At 46.2% G+C, this 22,526-nt stretch overlaps 1 protein-coding gene across 7 annotated transcripts in view; it reads right to left on the bottom strand.

Moving 5' to 3' along the window:
* PIH1D1 (PIH1 domain containing 1) overlaps positions 1 to 22,491 on the bottom strand; it is a 27,420-nt gene extending 4,929 nt beyond the window's left edge. Inside the window, exons 1-9 of one of the 7 annotated variants that reach the window (XM_056544388.1) lie at positions 22,351 to 22,491; positions 20,833 to 20,918; positions 19,944 to 20,010; positions 17,677 to 17,862; positions 12,359 to 12,420; positions 12,163 to 12,247; positions 10,816 to 10,912; positions 607 to 654; positions 415 to 505 (exon numbers count right to left, since the gene is read on the bottom strand). In XM_056544388.1, the coding sequence (XP_056400363.1) occupies positions 415 to 505; positions 607 to 654; positions 10,816 to 10,912; positions 12,163 to 12,247; positions 12,359 to 12,420; positions 17,677 to 17,862; positions 19,944 to 20,010; positions 20,833 to 20,916 (720 nt within the window). In that variant the 5' untranslated portion in view covers positions 20,917 to 20,918; positions 22,351 to 22,491. The other 6 variants (XM_056544387.1, XM_056544386.1, XM_056544383.1 and 3 more) reach the window with 6 other exon arrangements.
* Positions 22,492 to 22,526: the final 35 nt, after the last annotated feature.

Here is a 22,526-nt window from a genome sequence, read left to right as displayed (position 1 = left end):
TTTTTCCTGGCTAACCCCTTTAATTTAATGTATTAGGGGTTGGAGGGCTTTTTCTTTTATATAAAGCTACAAATCCATTGTTCCCTTGGCATGTCAAAACAGAGAACAAACTGAAGCATATTTATTCTGATTCTATTCAGCGTTGGGTTATTGTAATTCTAAACGACCCAACTTTTTAAAAACAACCCAACATGTTTAAAAAAAAAAATTCAATATCACTGCTCTTTTTCAGCAATTGGCTGCTGTTAACACGGCGCAGATCAACACATAAAAGGTCTACAATGGCAAAAGACTGCAGTGGGGGAACCAGCAGCACAAGAAAGGCACTGACTTGTAAAACAGTAAGCCTATTTGTTATAGGTTTGTCTTTTGTAAATGGAATGCATTTATCATTTAAAACCTGTAAATTCTCACCACTTTAGGTAAGGAGATTTCAGCCACTAGAAAACTGGGGTGTCCTTCAGGAGGTTCTGCCACAATAGTGTACTCTGGTTTTACAGGAGAACTGAAAAAATTAACATGAATTAATTTCTATGAAACTGGTAAACAATTAATTATTGAATGAATTCTAAATAATGAATGCATACAGCAGACTACACAACAAACCTTTCAACTTCCGAGATGAGGGGCTTGGTTGGAGTGACCTGGGAAGGTCTGGAAGGCATAAAAAATACATATTATATAAATTGTATAGTCATTAAAATGGTTAAAGAAATCTCACTAGGATATGCCATGACATAATGATTGGTGGGGTTCTGACCTCAGGAACACACACTGATTAAGCATTTAGGCCCATTGACCATTTTTCCCTGCAAAGCAGTGCAAAGCCACACAGCTTTGCAGGCAACAGTAGCTGTCTCCATTAACTTCTTCCTCAGGATTAGTGGGGGTCCACAGATTATATTGTGAGGTCATATCCTAGTGATAACCTCTTTAAAAGGGGATTTCTCGGTGGCTCTTCACTGGGGGACACATATACTGATGGGTAGATGCTCTTGCCACTAGGAGGCGCTGACATTAAGGGAAAAAAGTCAGCTCCTCCCTGGCAGGATATACCCGCCCACTGGAAGTGAGGTAATCAGTTTAGCTTAGTGTCAGTAGGAGGCAAGGCACAGGTCTGGAGTTCTCCAGACCTGTTTTTTTTTAAATTGTTTTCTAGTTAGGGCTGTTCTTAGGATCCCCCCTCCATAGGTCTCCAATCATGTCTGCCACATCCGCGGCTGGTGCTCCGGATCCCCACTTTTAGTGTGAGGTCTCCGTGGAAGTGACCCTGCGTGGGCATGGACTGGACCTGATACCAATAAGCCAGCGAATGGTCTGCATGGTTTCCTCTGCCACCTGTCACTCATCTCATAGCTGCCGCATCCGTGGCTGGTATTCCGGTACTGCACTGCTAGTGCGAGGTGTCCGAAGGAGTGACCCGGCGTATGCTATGGACCCTATACCAGTAAGCCAGACAGTGGTCTGCGTGGTTCTTCCGCTGCCTTTCACTTATCACGTGACTGCTGTATCCGCAGCGGGAGTTCCGGTACGCCCCTGCTAGAGCACATGTTCCGAAGAAGTGACTCTGTGTCCTACGGACTCTATACAGGGTGACGGGGATACAATCCCTGGCTCCTCATCCTCTCCCAATCACCCAGTATGACGGGGATACTACCCATGGCTCCTGGGCCCTCCCCCATGCTACAAAGGGGCATAGTGATCACCTATCTGTGCTCTGGTCACCTTATCGCCTCTGACCTGCACCTGGAGGTGTACCCTATGGATAAGCCAAACCGTTGTCTGCATGGTCTCTGCCGCCATCTGCCTCCCATGACAGGGCTTCTGCGTGTATGGCTGGGGTTTCCCGTACCTCCCTCCTGGTGTGAGGAATCTGGAAGGGTGTCCCTGGCAGGTACGAGGGACTGTATGCCAGTCAGCCAGTCTTTGGTCTGCATGATCTTCTACACCACCAGGTTGCCCTTTAGCTTAGCGTACTCCAGTACCCCACATTTGGTGGGAAGGCTCCATGGAGTGACCCTGCAGGTTCAGGGATCTTTTACCAGTCAGCCAGACTGTCATCCGCATGGTTTGCTACCATGCACTTCCCGCACAATGGCGGAAGTTCAGGTAACCCACTAACAAGGTGTGGTTCTGTATAAGTGCCCCATACATGTATATGGGCCCCATACATTGCTCCATATTGAGATTTGCAGGGTTCCCTACCAGTTCCCTACCACATGCCTGCCGCTATCGCGGCTGAAGGCTGGTAACCCACTTTTGGTGTGTGGTTCTGAACACAGTGTTGGTTTGTTCCATGGCTATACCACTTAGCCAGCCGGTGTCTGCATGATGTTTCTGATCCTCCATGTCACCTACCTGATACCTGCCACTTCCGCAGCTGATGTCCGGTTCCCCCCACTTCTCTGTGAGGTCCCGAAAGAGTGTCTCTATGGTTCATTGGAACTTCTACCAGCGGAACTTATACCAGCGAGTCAGACTGTGTCTGCATGGTTTGCGGCACCGCATGCATCTTCCTGTCTTGTGTCTGCGACGGCGGTCCTTGAGTGTAGCACCATTGGACGATAGGATGTGGATGTTTCCGGCAGATTCAATAGACCTTCGCAGAAACAGCAGCCATCTTTGTTCTCTTCTTAGGGCGTGACGTTGGTCTGCTGAGAACTTGGTGTTTTCCATACTGTGGGACATGTGCTCTCTCAGCAGTTGACACAGCTTCAGGCCCTTTTTCTTAGGGTCCAGGGTTTCGCCCCAATGAGGTGTACCTCCCCATGCTGTATGTTGACACGTATACTCCTCCTCCTTTGTATCTTACCTGGCACCAATGTCCAGGGTTCAGGTCTCTCCAGGGACTCCGATGTCTCCTCCATACCTTGGTTTATTGTCACAGGGTACCCGAGGTTGCTACGTTCGCCCAGATGTGGTTTCCTCGTCACGTTCTTTTCTGCTGTTCATGCTCTGTGTCATACTCTCTGCTCTTCTTCCTGGGTGCTCGCGGCGTACCCTGGGACAGTGGTTTTGGAGCCTGCAACTTTTTGGGTCATGTCATTGGTTTTGTTCACCATGCCTCTCCGGAGACGGTTCCCATCTCTTCCTCGTCTTCCGGAGGTTCTGGTCTCCACCCTGTCTGTGCTCGCCTTCTGCTCAGTCGCCCTGCTCTCTTGAATTGGTTGATTGTCTGGATGGGGTTTTCTTGGAGTTCCTTCTTTTTTGTGTGTTTACCAGTCGGACTAGCCCCCTGTCTGGTTCTGTGCTTCCTTAGAGTGGTTTTCCTACCTCCTACCAGGATGGTTACGGCCCATCTAGCCTCCGAGATGACCCTCTCTTGTGTCTCTGTGGGGACTATTGGTTTAGAGTCTCTACTAGGACGGTCCCTTTCTTGGCATCCTAGTCCATCTCCATGGTCGGTGGGACCATCCGGACGCTCTGTTTGCGGGCCTCGGTTACCTTTTAGCCAGGGTCTTGTCCATGAGCCTTATGGATGTCTAGGGTTCAGTCTCTGAACAGGCTTCCTTTTTCAGGTGGTTGTTTTTCCCACCCTAGGGGTCTGCTTTGGTATGTCCCATTAGTATTTGTGTCCCCCAATGAAGAGCGACCGAGAAAAGGATATTTTTTGTACTCGCCGTAAAATCTCTTTCTCGTAGCCTTCAATGAGGGACACAGCACCCACCCCTTTATTCATGTCTTGTCCGGATGATCTTTTCCGGTTCTGGGGTTTTTATCCGGGATTCCCTTATATGGTCCTTCGGACATCTCTCATGTTGGCTTCTTTGACTGCTTTGTGACAAAACTGATTCCTCACTTCCAGTGGGCGGGTATATCCTGCCAGGCAGAAGCTGACTTTTTTTTCCTTAGTTTCAGCCCCTCCTAGTGGCAAGAGCATATACCCATCAGTATCTGTGTCCCCCAATGAAGGATTAGAAAAAGAGATTTCACGGTGAGTACAAAAAATCTCATTTAACCATGATAACCCTTCTTTAAGACACCAGCAACATCTCCCAGGGTAACAGTTATATTGCAGCCCCTGCAGGGAAATGGAATCTTCTATGACACAGATTCTATTAAACGCGGTCCAGGTAATATACCGACAAGCCAAGACCATCACAGACTCACCGATAGTCAGCAGCTCTCTGCTATGGCTCAAAGAGGAAAGCTCATAAGGTTAATAATAGGACATGTGGACAGAGTTTATCCTGATGAGATGCACATTCAAAGTGACCACAGTTCCGAGATCCTGCTGATGTCTGAAAGTATAAGACAAACTCTGATGTCTGGTTGGCCTCATAGATCTGGCAGAAATTTGGTCATGGGCTGCCATTAAGGGGGCACAGGGATGGGACAAGATGCTGTCAGATCTGTCTGTAGAGGAGCTGCCCCAAGGTGTTTAGGACCAGCCTATAATTCCTGTTCTGGTCAATGTTTACCTGTACTTGATATGGCTCGCTTTGAGAGAGTAAGAGACTAAAACATTAAAAGGGGCAGGTAGATTTGTGACTGAAGGGGGATAGAGGGATGAGGGTCAGGGAGGCCCGCCATGATCTGGCACACCCCAACAACTTTGCATAGTTGGCAGATAAGGGGATTGTCAGTTCAGAGTTAGTACCTCTACAGCAAGACAACATATGGAGTATTATGTCCAATTTTGGGCACCAGTATATAAAAAGGACATGTCTGAATGGAAGAGGGTGCAGAGGAGGGCAACAAAAATGGTATGTGAGGATTACAGGACCAAGACAGGTTATCAATCTTGGGATTATTTAGAGGGCTCGTGGTCTTTTCACAATGTAAAAACATATGAATGGACAGTGCAGAGATCTTTCTAGTGATCTTTTTATACCTAGGCCGGTAACCATGACAAGGGGGCATCCTCTACATCTAGAGCAGTGTTTCCCAAACATGGTCCTCAAGCACCCCCAACAGGTCATATTTTCTGTATTTTCTTAGTCTTTCACAGGTGATATAATTATGGTCAATAACTCAGGCATCACCACAGTTAAATAACATGTGAAAGACTAAGGAAATCCAGAAAACATGACCTGTTGTGGGTGCTTGAGGACCGCGTTTGGGAAACACTGGTCTAGAGGAAAGAAGGTTTCACTGCCATCATATGGAACTCTCTTCCACATGATGTTGTGATGTCTGACTGAATAAACAAGTCCATGAAGGCCTGGATGTTTTTTTGTAAAAATATAATATTACAGGTAATTGATACTAGATTTTATTTTATTTTTTTACATTTTTATTAGGCATTTTACAGAAAGTACATAAACATGCAATAATAAGAACCACAAAACAGAGTACCTAAAAAAATAAATAAATAAACAGAATAGCAACCAGCGCAGCATAAAACAAACCCCGTGTAGGACTGGAATTATACGGGCATCCCCAAGAACCCAAATCCAAAACCCCTCAAAAAAAAAATATATATATAAATATATTATCCATGAAACAGAGGCAGAGACACGGCAGCAGATAACGTCCAGACCTCAGCAGAAACAGAATGCACAAGACAGGTTAAAGACCGCGAAAGCACTTAAGGGTTAAGGCAGCGTCAGTCGGGGACTCGTAAGGCACTCAAGGTATCCTTCAGGGCTTCTAAACTATACCATTCAGTCAAACAAAACAGGCGAACCAACTCAGCTATTTCTGCCTCAGTATAATGTGTAATTATGAAAGATTTCCATTTATTGAAGAACCTTTTGGTTCCGTGTTCTTATGACGGTCGGTGTCCAACCTATCGACCCCACAGTAAAGTTTCAATTGAGAGACTAAAAGAAGGATATCCGGGGGTGGAGAGGTGGCATGGACAACCAGGAGTGAAAGAGGCAGCAGAGGGCTACAAACAACACTATACTAACCATCGTGGGCAGCTTGGGTGGCCTAGAGTCATTCGAGACAGATTCTGGAGGTCTAAGCTGGTGGAACAAAACAGCCTGAGGAGTAAGTGGAACTTTCCAATGGGTTAGTATGTGAGTCAGCACTGCTGACCAGTACTGCACTTTACTGTAGACGAACAGGTCCACACACCGTGCCACAGGTTCATTAGCGGTTGGGAGCATTTTGGACATTCTGAAAGTCTATCTGGGAATGAGGTAGACTGTAGAATATTAAAACCGTAAAGAGCCTTATGGGCTAATTTAAAGTATGTTTCCCGCCAGCGCTAATTGATTATGCAGTTCCTGACAACCTGCCAGCCACGGAAAATGCAGTTCGAGATGTCCTCATCGGGTATCCAAGCCCGCCAAGAATCGAACAGGGTGTCAGTACTTACTTTTAGAAAGGAGTCTCGAACAGTATTGTATAAAAACTAAATAGAGACTCTGCGAGGGCTGGTGCCAATTAGATTATCAAGGAAATGGGTAGGGGCTTCACTATCCAAATTGCGCTATCTAGACCTACAAAATGAGATAGCCTGGTTAATAGCAAGCGCATGGGAGGGAGGTAAATTGAAACATTCCAAAACGGCCATTGCCGAGGACCACTTGCAGTTAGGAATATCCATAAGGTCACCAACTTTAACAAGGCCCTTTCCATACCATACAGTAAACCCAGGGAAAGCGCCATCTCGGGCAAAAGTCAGGATGACCTCGCAGGGGCATATGTTTAAACAGGAGAAAGGGTAAGTGAAGCAATTTACGCACTTCCTTCCAAGCAACCACCGTATCTCGGAGGAGGATAGAGTGTATCATCTGAACAAGCCAGGAAGAGTAGGTGGTATGGAGAAAAGCCGCCAAATCCCATGGGGCAGCCAGCACTCTTTCTAGCGGTAGATTAACATGAAAAGACGAACCATGGAGCCAGTCAACAACATATCTAAAAGAGCACACCAGATTATATCCTCTAATATTAGAGAAACTTGGGCCCCCGCCAACCTTAGACAACATCAACTTTGGAGAGCGATTCAGGGTCGTTTGCCAGCCCAAATGAAAGATGTGAAAGCCGAGGTAAGGGATTGGACATCCACGTTTCAACAAGAGTGGCAGGGTTTGCAAAGGGTAAAGGAGTCATTGGAAGCTGATCATCTTAATGAGATGACAATGGCTCATAAAGGTAAGTGAGAGGCCACTGCACCTCTGCAACTCCGCACGAACGGTCGCAATTAAAGGGGGGTAAATTTAAAGTATAGAGGTACTCCGAAGTTTTCCCAATTTTGAGGCCCAAATATGTAATTTAGGTGGGGGCCACCCTTAACCCCGAATGAGCAATCCTAAAAGTTTGGTCTTCGTCACGTTGATCTTATATCCGGAGAAGGAGCCATAAACTTGTAGACTATCAAGTAAACCTGTCAGGGAGCGAGAGGGGTCATTAAGGAAGATAAGAATGTCATCAAACAGAGAAGATAAAATGCCCGGTGTGTAGACCCGCTCCCAAGGGGTCGTGTACATACCTGATAAGTTGGTACGGAAAGCCCCTGTGATTCCGAACCTGTCCAGCACCAAACCCAGCCAATCCCAGTGAACATTATCAAAGGCTTTTAACGTATCTAGGGCCAGAAGGACCGGCTTGGTATTGGCCTGGGAATGGCACTGCAGAGTATCTAAAACAGTAAGAACTTTGCGGTTATTAATAGTGGCCGAGCGGTTGCGAATAAAACCCACCCGATGAGATCCCACAAGTCCCGGCAGAAACCGTGGCAAGCGATCAGCCATTATCTTAGAGAGTAGTTTAATATCCTGGTCGATCAACGAGATTGACCGAAATGGGCCAGGGTCTAGGGAATCTTTACTGGGCTACAGCAGTACCTTAATATTCGCCAAAGATGCACTGTGAGGACTTGTAGAACTCACCAGGTTAGCCATCCGGGCCCGAAGCCTTGCCGTTATGAAGATGTTTAATAGCACAACGCACCTCCTCTTCAGTCACCGCACAATTTGGACTGTTCCTCTGATCGTCTGTAAGAGACGGGAGGGAAAGCAGTCTTGAAAAAATCAGGGAGAGTCCGCATATAACGATTCATAGAAATCAGCCAGGAGACCAATAACAAGGTGAGGATCAGTTTGCACCACCCCAGCCCGATCACGTAGAGCCACTGCAGGGGAGGGTAAATAACAGCCTTTAGCAAGGCGGGCCAAAAAGCGCCCTGCCTTGTTGCCCTGACAAAATAGATCAGTGTCAAACTGTGAGCGGTGCTACCTTTCCCTCCTGTCAAGCCATAATTCAAAGACGGACCTCGCCTCCCCCCTATTCCTCCCTACAGGCCTCTGTTGCGGAGCCTAATAAACGGGCATAAGCATCACATAGGGCGTCACTAGCTAGCGCATAATTATGCCTCATGGCAGATAAGTGGGCCAGTAATTTCCTACGAATTATCACTTAAAGGGGTATTCCGCCCCTAGACATCTTATCCCCTATCCAAAGGATAGGGGATAAGATGTCAGATCGCCGCAGTCCCGCTGCTGGGGACCCCTGGGATCCCCGCTGCGGCACTGTGCTATCATTACAGCACAGAGCGAGTTCGCTCTGCACGTAATGATGGGCGGTACAGGGGCCAGAGCATCGTTATGTCACGGCTCCGCCCCTCGTGATGTCACGGCCCGCCCCTTTCAATACAAGTCTATGGGAGGTGGCGTGGTCTATGGGAGGTGGTCACGCCCCCTGCCATAGACTTGCATTAAGGGGACGGGCCGTGATGTCACGAGGGGCGGCGCCATGACGTCACGCTGCTACGTTCCCCGTATCGCCCGTCATTACGCACAGAGCGAACTCGCTCTGTGCTGTAATGATAGCGCGGTGCCGCAGCGGGGATCCCGGGGCTCCCCAGCAGCGGGACCGCGGCGATCTGACATCTTATCCCCTATCCTTTGGATAGGGGATAAGATGTCTAGGGGCGGAATACCCCTTTAAGCAGTCGAGCTGGGGATCTGTCCTATGAGTCTTATTGTCCGAGTCAAACTCCAGCCACCATGCCCTCAGCTGGTCGACTAAAGGATTCTTCCTTGGCCAGAAAAGATGGAAACCGCCATATATAATCCAAACCTCTAGGGCAAGATGGCTGGAGCTCAAGCACCACCGCTGCATGGCCTGAGATCACCAGGTCTGAAATGTCCACCCGACGCACTCTACAAGCAAGTGGGGAGCTAAGAAAGAGATAATCAATGCGGGACCACGACTGGTGGGCAATGGAGAAATGAGTGAACTCCCAGCTATCCAGAAGAAGAGTACACCATGCATCTTGTAAACCAGTCATCTCTATGAGCACTCGATTGTGCAAGCGGATTGGGGAAGAGGAAGAGTAGAACCCTTCCTATCAACTAAAGGGTCTAATACCTTATTGAGATCCCTGCCCAAAATCCGAAAAGATTCCCGATGCCATTGAGCAGACAGGGCGAGGGATTGAAAGAAAGGCTGGTTGTCACCTTTGGGGGCATAAATATTACAGATATAAAAAAATTCACCATGGTGGTCTAATAAAAGATGAGACACTCTTCCCTCCGAGTCTGCAGTATGCGATACCAGTGTAAAAGGGAAAGATTTGTGTGAGAACTCCAGCCCTACCTTCCAGAGCCGGCAAACCATATACATGGCCAACCCATTGTTCCTGCATTCTGAAAAAGTCCCCTTGGGCTAAATGAGTCTCCTGGAGGAGTACAATATCAGGCTTAAGGCGTTTTAGATGTCTAAGAATTAGGCGCCTTTTGTGAGGGGAGCGCAGCCCCTTGACGTTCCATGTAATCACAGTAACCGTGGATAAAGCAGTGATGAAAGAACCCAACCAAGCACTGGACGAGAATCAGAAGAGGATTGAGGAGGAAGCAGCAACAAAGGGCTTGGGGGAGATGGCGACAATACCTAGTATAGAGCAAGTGGAGACAAGGGAATGGTTGCAGAGGGAGGGGACTAACTAAAGGTACAAAAGACACAGGGTGGTGTCTGGAGACAAATAACAGAGAACCACCCAACACAAAACGAACACACACACACACAAAAAAAGAAAAAAAAAATCAACCGAAAAGGTGCCCATCCGGGTGCATAAAAGAGGTAAACCTCTCCCGAGGCATGGGTAAAGGACTTTTTTTCGCACATGTAAACCAACACAAGGCAGTAACCTCTCCCCCCTCCCCCACCTATGAACAGGACCACCCATTGACAGCAGAAAAATTAAAGGGCCACTAGAGAATAACAGGGACCCTGTCCATTAGGGAAGAAACAAACAGATAACATCACCAGTCAGTAGTGCAGGCGGCAGGGAGGGGAAAAAAAAAAAACAGCTCAGGAACCACATCCCAAGGGCAGGCAGGAAAGTCAGTAAGGAGATGGAGAGCGGTCAGTACTGCCACGTCGTCTTTGTGACCACTGTCTCTTGCGGTGATGACCCTGGGAGGAATAAGGTGAACGGAGGTAACCAATTGGAGAATGGGAACAGTTGGTGGTGGCGCCACTTTGTCACGCACTGCGTTGGGAGGAGGACGGTAAAGAGTCCAGGGCGGCCGCAGCAGCTGGAGTAGTGTAGGTGGTAACAGAACCGTCGTCCTCATAGACTTTCAGGATTGCAGGAAATTGTAATTGAAAGCAACAATTCGATTTCTTCCTTCACCCCCACGATATGTAAATTATTGCGTCTGGACCAATTTTTAGGTCCTCCAGTATGGCTGCGCCGAAACTCTGAAACTAGATTTTTAAGGATAGAACATTGCTCCAGGGATTTATTCTAAGATTGGAGTAAAGAAGGAATTTTTCTCCCCGTTATGAGGCAGTTGGCATCAGCCTCATAGTGACTTTTTCCTAATAAACTATGAACCTATGTTTGTATTTTAAAGCCTGAAACTTCATGGTTTCTAATACACAAAATATATAAATTGTAATTTGGCCAAAACTTACTTTGTATCCATTTCCTGGATCATGGGTTTGGATTTTGTTCTGATATTCTGGTCAAAGATGGAGCCCATGAACTTTCGATTTTTAAGCATTCGCCATTCTAAAAGGAAATCAAAGATTATTGTTAAATGGGCACAGTCAAATACAAAAACTTTTGATATGTTGTAAAGCATGCAAAACCAATAGGTTTTGCAATTGCTTTCATTAGAAATGTTTCAGTATTTCATACTGAAAAAGCGAGTCAAACAACTGCCCCCCTCCCCCCGCTTGCTTGGACACATACTAGTCCTGCTGTGTCCATGCATCATCACCTATGTCATGGACACACTTCCTTGATTGACAGCTGTGAGCGCAGGGCTCACAGCTGGAGGAAAAATCCTCCCACTGTCAGTGGGGACAAGCTGGGAGTTGTAGTTTTGCTAATGCTAGGGGAGATGTGAGCAGCCAGCATACTGAGGGAGGGGGCGGAGACCTGCACAGTGAGGCCACGCCCCCTCCCTTTGAGAGGAATTTAGACTAGTGAGCTAAATTTAAGTGTAATAAAAAAATTTATAAAAAGGTGCTAGACACATACAAATTAGATGTACATGGTCAGGATTAGGTACTGAGTGATCTATTAAAAAAAAGTTTTTTTTGTTGGATCTGACGGGTACGCTTTAATGTTTCGAATAGTACTTTGTTCCCCATGCCATGAGCGAAGCTAAGAATAAAGTCCTCCTGTCATAAACTAAATAAATCGAGCAATTGGAGCTACCTATATTTAAAATGGGTCTCATTTTCACCAAAAGAAAACATTTTAGAAGATCACTCATCTAAAACCCCAGTACTTCACATGGCAATGTAACACTATTAAAAAATTTAAGGGGTTGACTGTTTAACAGTCCCTTTTGTTAGGAGGATCTCCCGAAGCGGAGTGTAGGGTGCAGCATAAGAGTAAGAGGGGGTGTCAACATCAGCGCTTCCCTATGGACAAAGGAAACACTAAAGGGGTTTTCAAACAAAAATAATCAATAGCCTTACCACAGGAATCAATGGTCAGCTCTGCTGTGGCGCCAGGATGTACACACAGAAACCAGAAGCCTTGGATCTGTATACTGTGCAGTGGTGGCGCTGGGTAACTGCAGCAGTGCATTTCACCTACTGCCTCAGTGCTTACTTGGCTCACTCCAGGACATGGGCTCCATAGACTATAATGGCGAACATCTTCAGCATTGAGGTTAAAGTGAGCTCCGAGCTGGGGAGTAAAGCACGCTGCTTCTCCAAGCTATATCTAGCACTATCCCCGACCTATCAAAAATGTTGACATCTCGAGATTTTTAGAAAAAGAAAAACAAGCAATTTAGTGTTTACCTCTGGAGAGCTCCATTTCATACTTGTTCTCAAGTCCTTCCATTGCCACAGTAATAAAGAATTCCATGAAAAGCTCATTATTCTGCTGAAAAAGGTTAAAAAATAATGATAATGTATATATAGAGAGCAACCTTTTTCGCATGTAGCATCTCATTAGAAGGCAGTTTTAGCTACAGATATTGCATTTTATGGTTACCTTAATTTTCTCAAAGAACGTGCTGTTTATCACTATGTCATAGGCCGTGCAGCCACCTCCACCTGTATGAAAAATGAATAAAAACTTTATATTCTTCCATGCTGTGAATAAGCTACATTTTACTATGCAAATCAGTACATAGATAATTGCAGAATTAAAGCAGAAATTATGTGTGGAATTTAACAGCCCACTGGAGTTTGTACTAGCCCCCAAAGCACCCGTTCTCCACCCATTTTACAACTCTGCAGCCATTTTGTTGTGTTCTTCTGTACACATTGGGGGAGATTTAGCAAAACCTGTGTAAAGGAAGAGTGGCGCAGTTGCCCATGGCAACCAGATTGCTTATTTTATTATCCACAGGTCTCTTTAAAATGAAAGTGGAAAAATGGATCTTCACCAGGAGCAATTACAGTGTAGGATGAAGGTAACTTGAATCATGGATATCACATCACAAAGGGTTTATTAAGCACAACAAACAATGCGTTTCTTGCCTGGAAAGGGCACTTCATCAGGCAATGTGCACATACAGTCAACGAACAGCAAGGTTTAAAGGGGTACTCCGCCCCTAGACATCTTATCCCCTATCCAAAGGATAGGGGGATAAGATGTCAGATCGCCGGGGTCCCCCGGGATCTTGGCTGCAGCACCCCGCTATCATTACTGCACAGAGCAGACTCGCTCCGTGCGTAATGACCAGCGATACAGGGGCCGGAGCATCGTGACATCACAGCTCTGCCATCTCGGTACGTCATGGCCCACCCCCTTAATGCAAGTCTATGGGAGGGGGCGTGATGGCCGCCACGCCCCCTCCCATAGACTTGCATTGAGGGGGAGGGCTGTTACGTCATGAGGGGGCGTAGCCGTGACGTAACGATGCTCCGGCCCCTGTATTGCTGGTCATTACGCATGGAGCGAGTCTGCTCTGTGCAGTAATGATAGCGGGGTGCTGCAGCCAAGATCCCGGGGGTCCCCAGCAGCGGGACCCGGCAATCTGACATCTTAGCCCCTTTATTTATTTTTTTATTATACTTTAAATTTAGCTCACCAGTCTGAATTCCTCCCAAAGTGCCTCACTGTGCAGGTCTCCGCCCCCTCCCTCAGTATGCTGTCTGCTCATATCTCCCCTAGCATTAGCAAAACTACAACTCCCAGCTTGTCCTCACTGACAGTAGCGGGACACAAGATGACAGTGGGAGGATTTTTCCTCCAGCTCTGAGCCCTGCACTCACAGCTGTCAATCAAGGAAGTGTGTCCATGACATAGGTGATGACGCATTCACACAGCAGGACTAGTATGTGTCCAAGCAGGCAGAGGGGGGCAGTTGTTTGACTGGCTTTTTCAGTATGAAATACTGAAAATTTTATAATTAAAGCAACTGCAAAACCTATTGGTTATACATGCTTTACAACATATCAAAAGTTTTTGTATCTGACAGTGCCCATTTAAAGAGACAGTCATTACGTCAATTCAAAGATTACGGCAATCAGGCTATTCAGAGTAGTTCACTACATCTTGGGTAACCTTCATTGCAATATCAGAACAATAAATAGTATAAAAAACATTCTCTAAAATGATGTATTAGGCTGTCTATACATAGATTAAAATATCAGCAAGGTCATATATAAAAATAAAAAATTAACATATTAATCCCTCCATAGTCTACGACTGGATCAGTGCGTGGAAAAATGTGTGTGGACATGTGTATAGCAGGGGGAAGGCGCCGTAGCCATGGTAGAACTGATGAATGAAAAAGCTATGCATACCATAGTGTAGCTAGCAGTGGGCGGAGTTAGTTATTGTTAAACATATTTCAGAAGAGACCAGACCTAAGATGGTGGACATTGCTGCGTCGGGAGCAACATCTCCGCGGAGAACCGCTGGATCACAGGAACGCAATGGGTATTTAAATAGAGCTCCACCGCTGCAGGTATATAAATGAAGAGCGCTACATCATATAAATGAAGAGCGCTACCATGATGTAGCGCTCTTCATTTATATACCTGCAGTGGTGGAGCTCTATTTAAATACTCATTGCTCTCCTGTGATCCAGCGGTTCTCCACAGAGATGTTGCTCTCGACACAGCAATAGCCATCATCACAGGTCGGGTCTCATCTGAAATATCTTTACCAATAACAATAACTCCGCCCACTGCTAACTACACTATGTTATGCATAGCTTTTTCATTCATCAGCTCTACCACAGCTACGGCGCCTTCCCCCTGCTATACACATGTCCACACACATTTTTCCACGCACTGATCCAGTCGTAGACTATGGAGGGATTAATGTTAATTTATTTTTATTTTTTTATATATATGACCTTGCTGATATTTTAATCTATATATAGACAGCCTAATACATCATTTTAATGAATGTTTTTATACTATTTATTGTTCTAATATTGCACTGAAGGTTACCCGAAATGTAGTGAACTACTCTGAATAGCCTGATTGACGTAACCTTTGAATTGACCTAAGGACTGTCTATTTAAACCTTGCTGTTTGTTGTCTGTATGTGCACATTGCCTGATGAAGTGCCCTTTCCGGGCAAGAAACACGTTGTTTGTTGTGCTTAATAAACCCTTTGTGATGTAATATCCATGATTTAAGTTACCTTCATCCTACAATGTAATTGCGCCTGGTGAAGATCCATTTTCCCACTTTTTTTCTTCTACTGTTGTGCACCGGTGAGCGAGGACCTGGCCGGAGGATCAAGGCTGCTCACAAAGCATTATCTATTAAAACGCTACATGGTGTTGTGCCCTCAGCGCAACATCTCTTGGTAAGTGGATTTCTTCATTTGCACTTGCCAAACATCCCAAAGTACTGCAAAAGGGGCGCATGATTTTTTCTTTTTTTCTGTTCTTTAACAATGAAAGAAGCAATCTGATTGGTTGCCATGGGCAACTGCACCATTGTCCCTCTGCACAATTTTTGATAAATCTCCCTCATTGTGATCATTATTTTTGCTCTGTGTTTTTTGCCCAAATTCCATTGCTGGAAAAAAATTAATGTATCATGCAAAATATGCATGCAAAAGCAAAAAACATCTATAAAAGAAACATATATGAATAAAACGATTTAAAATAAAGTAAAATGTATCTCAGGGTCTCATGAAACTTTGTATAACCTTTTCCCTGCCATATGTCTTGCTGGGTTTCTGTCAGCATTCTCTTCTCTTGTTGGTACTGTCTTGGTCTGGTATGCAAATGGTCTATAAGGGGCAGAACTATTTTCCTGGCCCAAAACAGAATTTCACACTGAATATCTGCACCATCTCTGAAATGAGCGCCGGATTCAATGCAGAGAGGCCAAGATGAATTTCAGCAGTGTGGGCTGTTACTCAAAGGGGTATTCCACTAAAAAAAAAAATGTTTTCATATCAATTGGCTCCAGATAGATTTGTAAATTACTTCCAGTACTTAGCTGCTGAAGTTGAGTTGTTCTTTTCTGTCTGACCACAATGCTCTCTGCTGACACCTCTGTCTGTCTCAGGAACTGTCCAGAGCATGAGAGGTTTGCTATGGGGATTTGCTTCTACTCTGGACAGTTCCTACAACAGACAAAGGTGTCAGCAGAGAGCACAGTTGTCAGACAGAAAAAAAAACAACAACTCAACTTCAGCAGTTGATAAGTACTGGAAGGATTAAGAAGTAATTTACAAATCGCTTTAACTTACTGGATCCAGTTGATATTGGAAAAACATTTTTTTCACTGGAATACCCCTGTCAGCAGGTTTTTGTTGTATAAACTAAGTGGGAGATTTATCAAACCCATGCAGTGGAGAAATGGAGCAGTTGCCCATAACAACCATTCAGTGGTCTGAAGAAGTGCACCTGGTGCACGGAAAAGCTTTCACACGCTCTTGGCGTCCCTCCTCCCCATGCTGTAATCTGCCAGTTTTCGAATAAAGTACAGCTGTTACCCCGTACGTGGTGAGTGCCATCATCATTTCTCTTTTTTCGTATTCACTTCTGTGTCTCGGATCGAGCACCCCGCTGAAGGTGTACTGACTGTGGGTCCTGTAACGTCAGGACTTGGGCGTATGAGAGCTGTGCTGAGCCCTCATTCTCTTTAAGAGAACCAGTCAGATCGCTTCTTTCATTTTTTAGAGGCCTCTTTAAAATTGAAACAAGCAATCTGATTGGTTGCTATGGGCAACTGCACCACTATCCCTCTGGACAGGTTTTGATGAATCTCCCTCCAAGTGCATAGCTGAACCTGTACATAACTTTGCTTTAATAATTGACTCTCCAGTGCCAAGATATCACGCTTCAAATTGATTTCCCAACTAGTCCTAAAATCTGGGTTGGGGGTACGGGTGGGGGGGGGGGGGGGTCCGTTAGCAGCAAAAGCTCAGAAAAGTTCATCCCATCCACGTGTTAGCATTGCCTCAGGCATTTTCAATCAGCAGGAGATTGCATATGGGTTTCCTCTTAGCATTCTGGCAGGGAGCACATGGCATATGGTGTTCACACTGGTGTGGTGCTTTGCAATGGCCATTGTTGCTGTGATGCTTTGTCTGGGGGGAGGTGTGGTCGGGCGGCAGTGCCACTGGGTTGTTGGTTTTTAAAAATTCTGCTGAAAAGCAAAAGGATCATAGTACAAGTTGTGGATGTGTTGCCATGTTCTGTTTCTCTGTTTTTGAGTTACAATTTAATGGGCGCTAAAGAGGTCAATTATCAAAACAAAGGTATGTACTAATTCTGGGTCAGAAGCCCTTTATATCCATAGCCTGTGTTTCTACACCAAAAAACTGGTCACAGGTCCATTTTAAAGATCAGCATTGTGAGAAGTGACACCTTAAGGGTACGTTCACACTACGGATTATGAACGGAATCTCTGCTCGCAGAATTCTGCGAGCGGAGATTCCATTCTGGCAGCCGCCGCAATACTTCGGCGGTAGGACCGCGCGGCATTGCGCCGTCACCATTGACGGCTATGCAGTGTTTGCGGACTTCTGCGCAAAGAATGAACATGTTCTTTCTTTGCACGGAACAATTTCAGCGGCGGACAATTTCGCAGTGTGATCGGGTCTCGCTGAAACCCATTCACACTGATGTTTATGTTCACAGCACGTAATTCCGTTCGCAGAATTACGCGGGAATTACGTAGTGTGAACATACCCTAAGACCAGGCTATGTACAGTCATCAAATGTAGTGGAAAGTATAACAGTCCCACTGCATTGTAGGCACTGATCCTCGCTGTTATCATTTAATAATAAAATATTTAAAACCAATAGGAAGTAATGGTAACTTTATAAGGGAATTATGTTTACTTGCCTTGCACTGTCTTGCATTCACCACAGTATTACTTACTATTATCAACTTCTACGTGGGGCTCGCCAAGGCTCATGGGGACTCGATACCCAGAGGGATCATCAGATTCCAGGATACTGACTAATTCCTGCTCAGACAGGTCCGGGGGAGCTGGGATCTGATTTGACTTGCAGATGTTAATAAAAATTTTGGCATTTTTTGAAGTGCGTGTTTTTATGCAGAAACCTAATATAGTGAAAAAAAAATACATTATTAAAAACACAATATGATTTGAAATACTCAATAGAAAAGATATACTTCAAGAAATGTTTCTATCAATGGGGAAGGTTCAAAGGGAATCTACTTGATGACTCAGTCTGTCCCTAAACTCAAATAGGTAGAGACTTATCAATCACAGTGACAAGGGAAAGGGAGTTGGACAGGACACCAGATAACATTGGCCATGACCCAGTGTTAAAGGGGTACTCCGGTGGAAAACATTTGTTTTTTTTTAAATCAACTGGTGCCAGAAAGTGAAACAGATTTGTAAATTATCCTATTTATTGCGCCAGTATATATTTATTTTGTATTTATTACGGCAATTTACCTAATTTTTTGGGACTAAGCAAGAACCCAATAATATACAAGACAGAAAGTAATTTACAAATCTGTTTAACTTTCTCGCACCAGTTCATTTAAAAAAAAATAAAAAAAATAAAATAAAAAGGGGTTTCAACCTGAGTACCCCTTTAAAGGGGTACTCCGCCCCTAGACATCTTATCCCCTATCCAAAGGATAGGGGATGAGATGTCAGATCGCTGCGGTCCCGCTGCTGGGGACCCCCGGGATTGCCGCTGCGGCACCCCGCTGTCATTACTGCACATAGCGAGTTCCCTCTGTGCGTAATGATGGGCAGTACAGGGGCCGGAGCATCGTTACTTCACGGCTCCGCCCCTCGTGACGTCACGGCCCGCCCCCCTCAATATGAGTCTATGGGAGGCCATAGACTTGTATTAAGGGGGCGGACCGTGATGTCACGAAGGGTGGAGCGATGACGTCACACTGCTCCGTCCCCTGTATCGCCCGTCATTACGCACAGAGCGAACTCGCTATGTGCAGTAATGACAGCGGCAATCCCGGGGGTCCCCAGCAGCGGGACCGCGGCGATCTGACATCTTATCCCCTATCCCCTGCATCTTTTGTTGCCCTCCCTTGCCTATATGTGTCATCCGTCTTATCTCCTGGAATAAAGGAACTTGATTTCTGCAGAAATGGTGAGTTGCCGAGTCTCTTTTGCTCCTGTATCACAAACTTTAACTCACCTTCCTACATTCCCCCATTGCGCCGATATCGCTGTGCCGTTCTCCGGTCCCTATCTTCTTCCGCTTCCTGAGGGATGGTGAGTAACGCTGCTCTCAGCGTATCACTGGCCGCAGCAATGTCCCGCTGCGGCCGATGATATGCTGAGAGCAGCGTGACTCGGCATCCAGCAGGAAGCGGAAGAAGACAGGGACCGGAGGACGGAACACTGATATCGGCGCAACCGGGGAATGTAGGAAGGAGAGTTAAAGTTTGTTTTGTTTCATGTTGCAGCCTGAGCACAGGGGAGTAATAATAAAAAGCGCCTCAGTACTCATTTAACATTTCCAGTACTTATCAGCTGCTGAATGCACCAGAGGAAGTTTAGTTGTTCTTTCTCTGTCTGACCACAGTGCTCTCTGCTGTCACCTCTGTCAATGTCAGGAACTGTCCAGAGCAGGAGAGGATTGCTATGGAGATTTGCTTCTTCTCTGGATAGTTCCTGACATGTAAAGACAAAAAAACACTGCTACAGACAGAAAAGGACAACTCAACTTCCTGTTGGGCAAACAGCAGCTCATAAGTATTGAAAGGGTTAAGATTTTTTTTTTTTTTTATAGAAGTTATTTACAAATCTGTTTACCTTTCTGGAACCAGTTAATTTAAAAACAAAATAGTTTTCCACCGGAGTACCCCTTTAATGGAAGTTACGCAATAGGCGTAGACCCACGGGCTACTTTGTTTACGTAACTCCAGGAGTTACATAAACACCATTTGAACAACTATTAAAGTATATAGGAGTTACGCAAATTACATAACAATCCCCACTTAGGTTGCTTCTGGCTTTTCAACCAGCTTCAGCAACCGCAAACAGATAGAGGAGCCAGAAAATCAAGAGGATGAGCTGGGACAACCCCATTATTAGAGGACTGCCTATAGTTGTAGAGGACCCCTCTATGATAGTCCCCCTAACTCATACATTTCAGTCTACACAATGTAATCTTGATAAGTTAGTGGCCAAGTCTCACCTGGCTGGGGTCTTATCTGCTTTGTTTCTTGTAAGTCTGGCAATCTGCTTTGTATTTCTTGTTTGGCCTGAAATAAGGTAAGTAATATGAATTAGTAAAAAACAAGAACCTCAGGGAACCATCCTTTCCTCCATCAAAACAGTAGAACTGTAGGGAATGTAAAGATCATTAAGAGTCCAGATGTAGCAAACCATGTAGATCAGCTTATATCCAAATGCAAGAACGGCAATCCAGCGTGGGTAAGTAGAAAATCCAGACTTTATTTACTCACGGTAAAACGGTACAAGCAACCAGCAGATCAGACGCGTTTCAGGCGCATGCGCCCTTCGTCAGAGATCTGCTGATTGCTTGTACCGTTTTACCGTGAGTAAATAAAGTCTGGATTTTCTACTTACCCACGCTGGATTGCCGTTCTTGCATTTGGATTTGTGTGCACCAGGCTGGGTGCGAATCCGTGTCGGTGGGGAGTACGGGTGGAGCGAGCTGGACTACATTGCCAGATACTTGCCAAGATCAGCTTATATACATTACACTCATCTATGTTTAAGAAAAAGCCCCATCAAAAATGAAGAAGTTCCAAGGAGATCTCTTTTACCCAGCAAAGTGCTATGAGCTCAGCTTATCTGTGTACATGTCATATATAAACTACATTCACAGGGACATATAAAAATATGCAAATCCTGCATGATATGTATGGCATCTCCCAAAATTTCTTACCCATCTTTTCTAGATTCCTAAAAGAAAGGTATGTATCACTTTCTCAGCAGATATATATATATTCAGCACTCCAGGAAACCAGACAACCCTTGTGGGAGGAGCTGTAGTGTAAATTACACGATGTACCCAACTTCCCCAAACACATGTAGGTGACAAGCTTTCTGTTCCGCACCTTCATCAGCATCTGCTCATACAGAACTTCCTCCATATCTGCATTCATCTCCGCAGACAGCAGTGACTTGTCAGACTCCATCATCTCTAAAATAAAAAAAATAAAAAACTTTTATTTTCTCTAGCACTGCCATCGACACCCCCCCCATCAGACAGCTACAGAGTGCCTGCCCCCATCAGACAGCTAAAGAGTGCCTGCCCCCATCAGACAGCTACAGAGTGCCTGCCCCCTATCAGACAGCTACAGAGTGCCTGCCCCCTATCAGACAGCTACAGAGTGCCTGCCCCCTATCAGACAGCTACAGAGTGCCTGCCCCCTATCAGACAGCTACAGAGTGCCTGCCCCCTATCAGACAGCTACAGAGTGCCTGCCCCCTATCAGACAGCTACAGAGTGCCTGCCCCCTATCAGACAGCTACAGAGTGCCTGCCCCCTATCAGACAGCTACAGAGTGCCTGCCCCCTATCAGACAGCTACAGAGTGCCTGCCCCCTATCAGACAGCTAAAGAGTGCCTGCCCCCTATCAGACAGCTAAAGAGTGCCTGCCCCCTATCAGACAGCTACAGAGTGCCTGCCCCCATCAGACAGCTACAGAGTGCCTGCCCCCTATCAGACAGCTACAGAGTGCCTGCCCCCTATCAGACAGCTACAGAGTGCCTGCCCCCTATCAGACAGCTACAGAGTGCCTGTCCCCATCAGACAGCTACAGAGTGCCTGCCCCCTATCAGACAGCTACAGAATGCCTGCCCCCATCAGACAGCTACAGAGTGCCTGCCCCCATCAGACAGCTAAAGAGTACCTGCCCCCATCAGACAGCTAAAGAGTACCTGCCCCCATCAGACAGCTACAGAGTGCCTGCCCCCATCAGACAGCTAAAGAGTGCCTGCCCCCCCCATCAGACAGCTAAAGAGTGCCTGCCCCCATCAGACACCTACAGAGCGCCTGCCCCCATCAGACACCTACAGGGCGCCTGCCCCCATCAGACATCTACAGGGCGCCTGCCCCCATCAGACACCTACAGGGCGCCTGCCCCCCATCAGACACCTACAGAGCGCCTGCCCCCCATCAGACACCTACAGAGTGCCTGCCCCCCCATCAGACACCTACAGGGCGCCTGCCCCCATCAGACACCTACAGAGTGCCTGCCCCCATTAGACACCTACAGGGCGCCTGCCCCCCATCAGACACCTACAGAGCGCCTGCCCCCATCAGACACCTACAGAGCGCCTGCCCCCATCAGACACCTACAGAGCGCCTGCCCCCCATCAGACACCTACAGAGCGCCTGCCCCCCATCAGACACCTACAGAGCGCCTACCCTCCCCCCCAGCAGTGTTCTTCTCTGCCATATCTACTTCCAGCACTGGGATCTCCTTACTTCTGAGTCAGTCAGAACTGTTGTTATCCCAGTAATCACCTAGACACCTCCAGCATCACACACCTCAGCAACAGCACCAGCTGCCTCACCGTCTGCGCATGCGCACACTTCCGGGTAGATAGGACCTACACTTCCGTCTGACCTTCTTCCTGCAGTTCCCGTCTCTATTTCTGACACTCAATTTTTTCTTCTCTCCGGGACAACACAACAAGTCACACACTAAAACAACAATGTCACATGTAATGGAGCCAAACGGAGAGAGAGAGGAAAGAACGGATGATATTCCGAGTTGTGTCTAATGATGTGACCTTCTTCCGG

The sequence above is a fragment of the Hyla sarda genome, chromosome 10 (genome assembly GCF_029499605.1).
Source record: "Hyla sarda isolate aHylSar1 chromosome 10, aHylSar1.hap1, whole genome shotgun sequence".
Taxonomy (NCBI): Eukaryota; Metazoa; Chordata; class Amphibia; order Anura; family Hylidae; genus Hyla; species Hyla sarda.
Note: the sequence above shows the minus strand (reverse complement) of the source record. Positions and strands in the feature narration are given on the sequence as shown.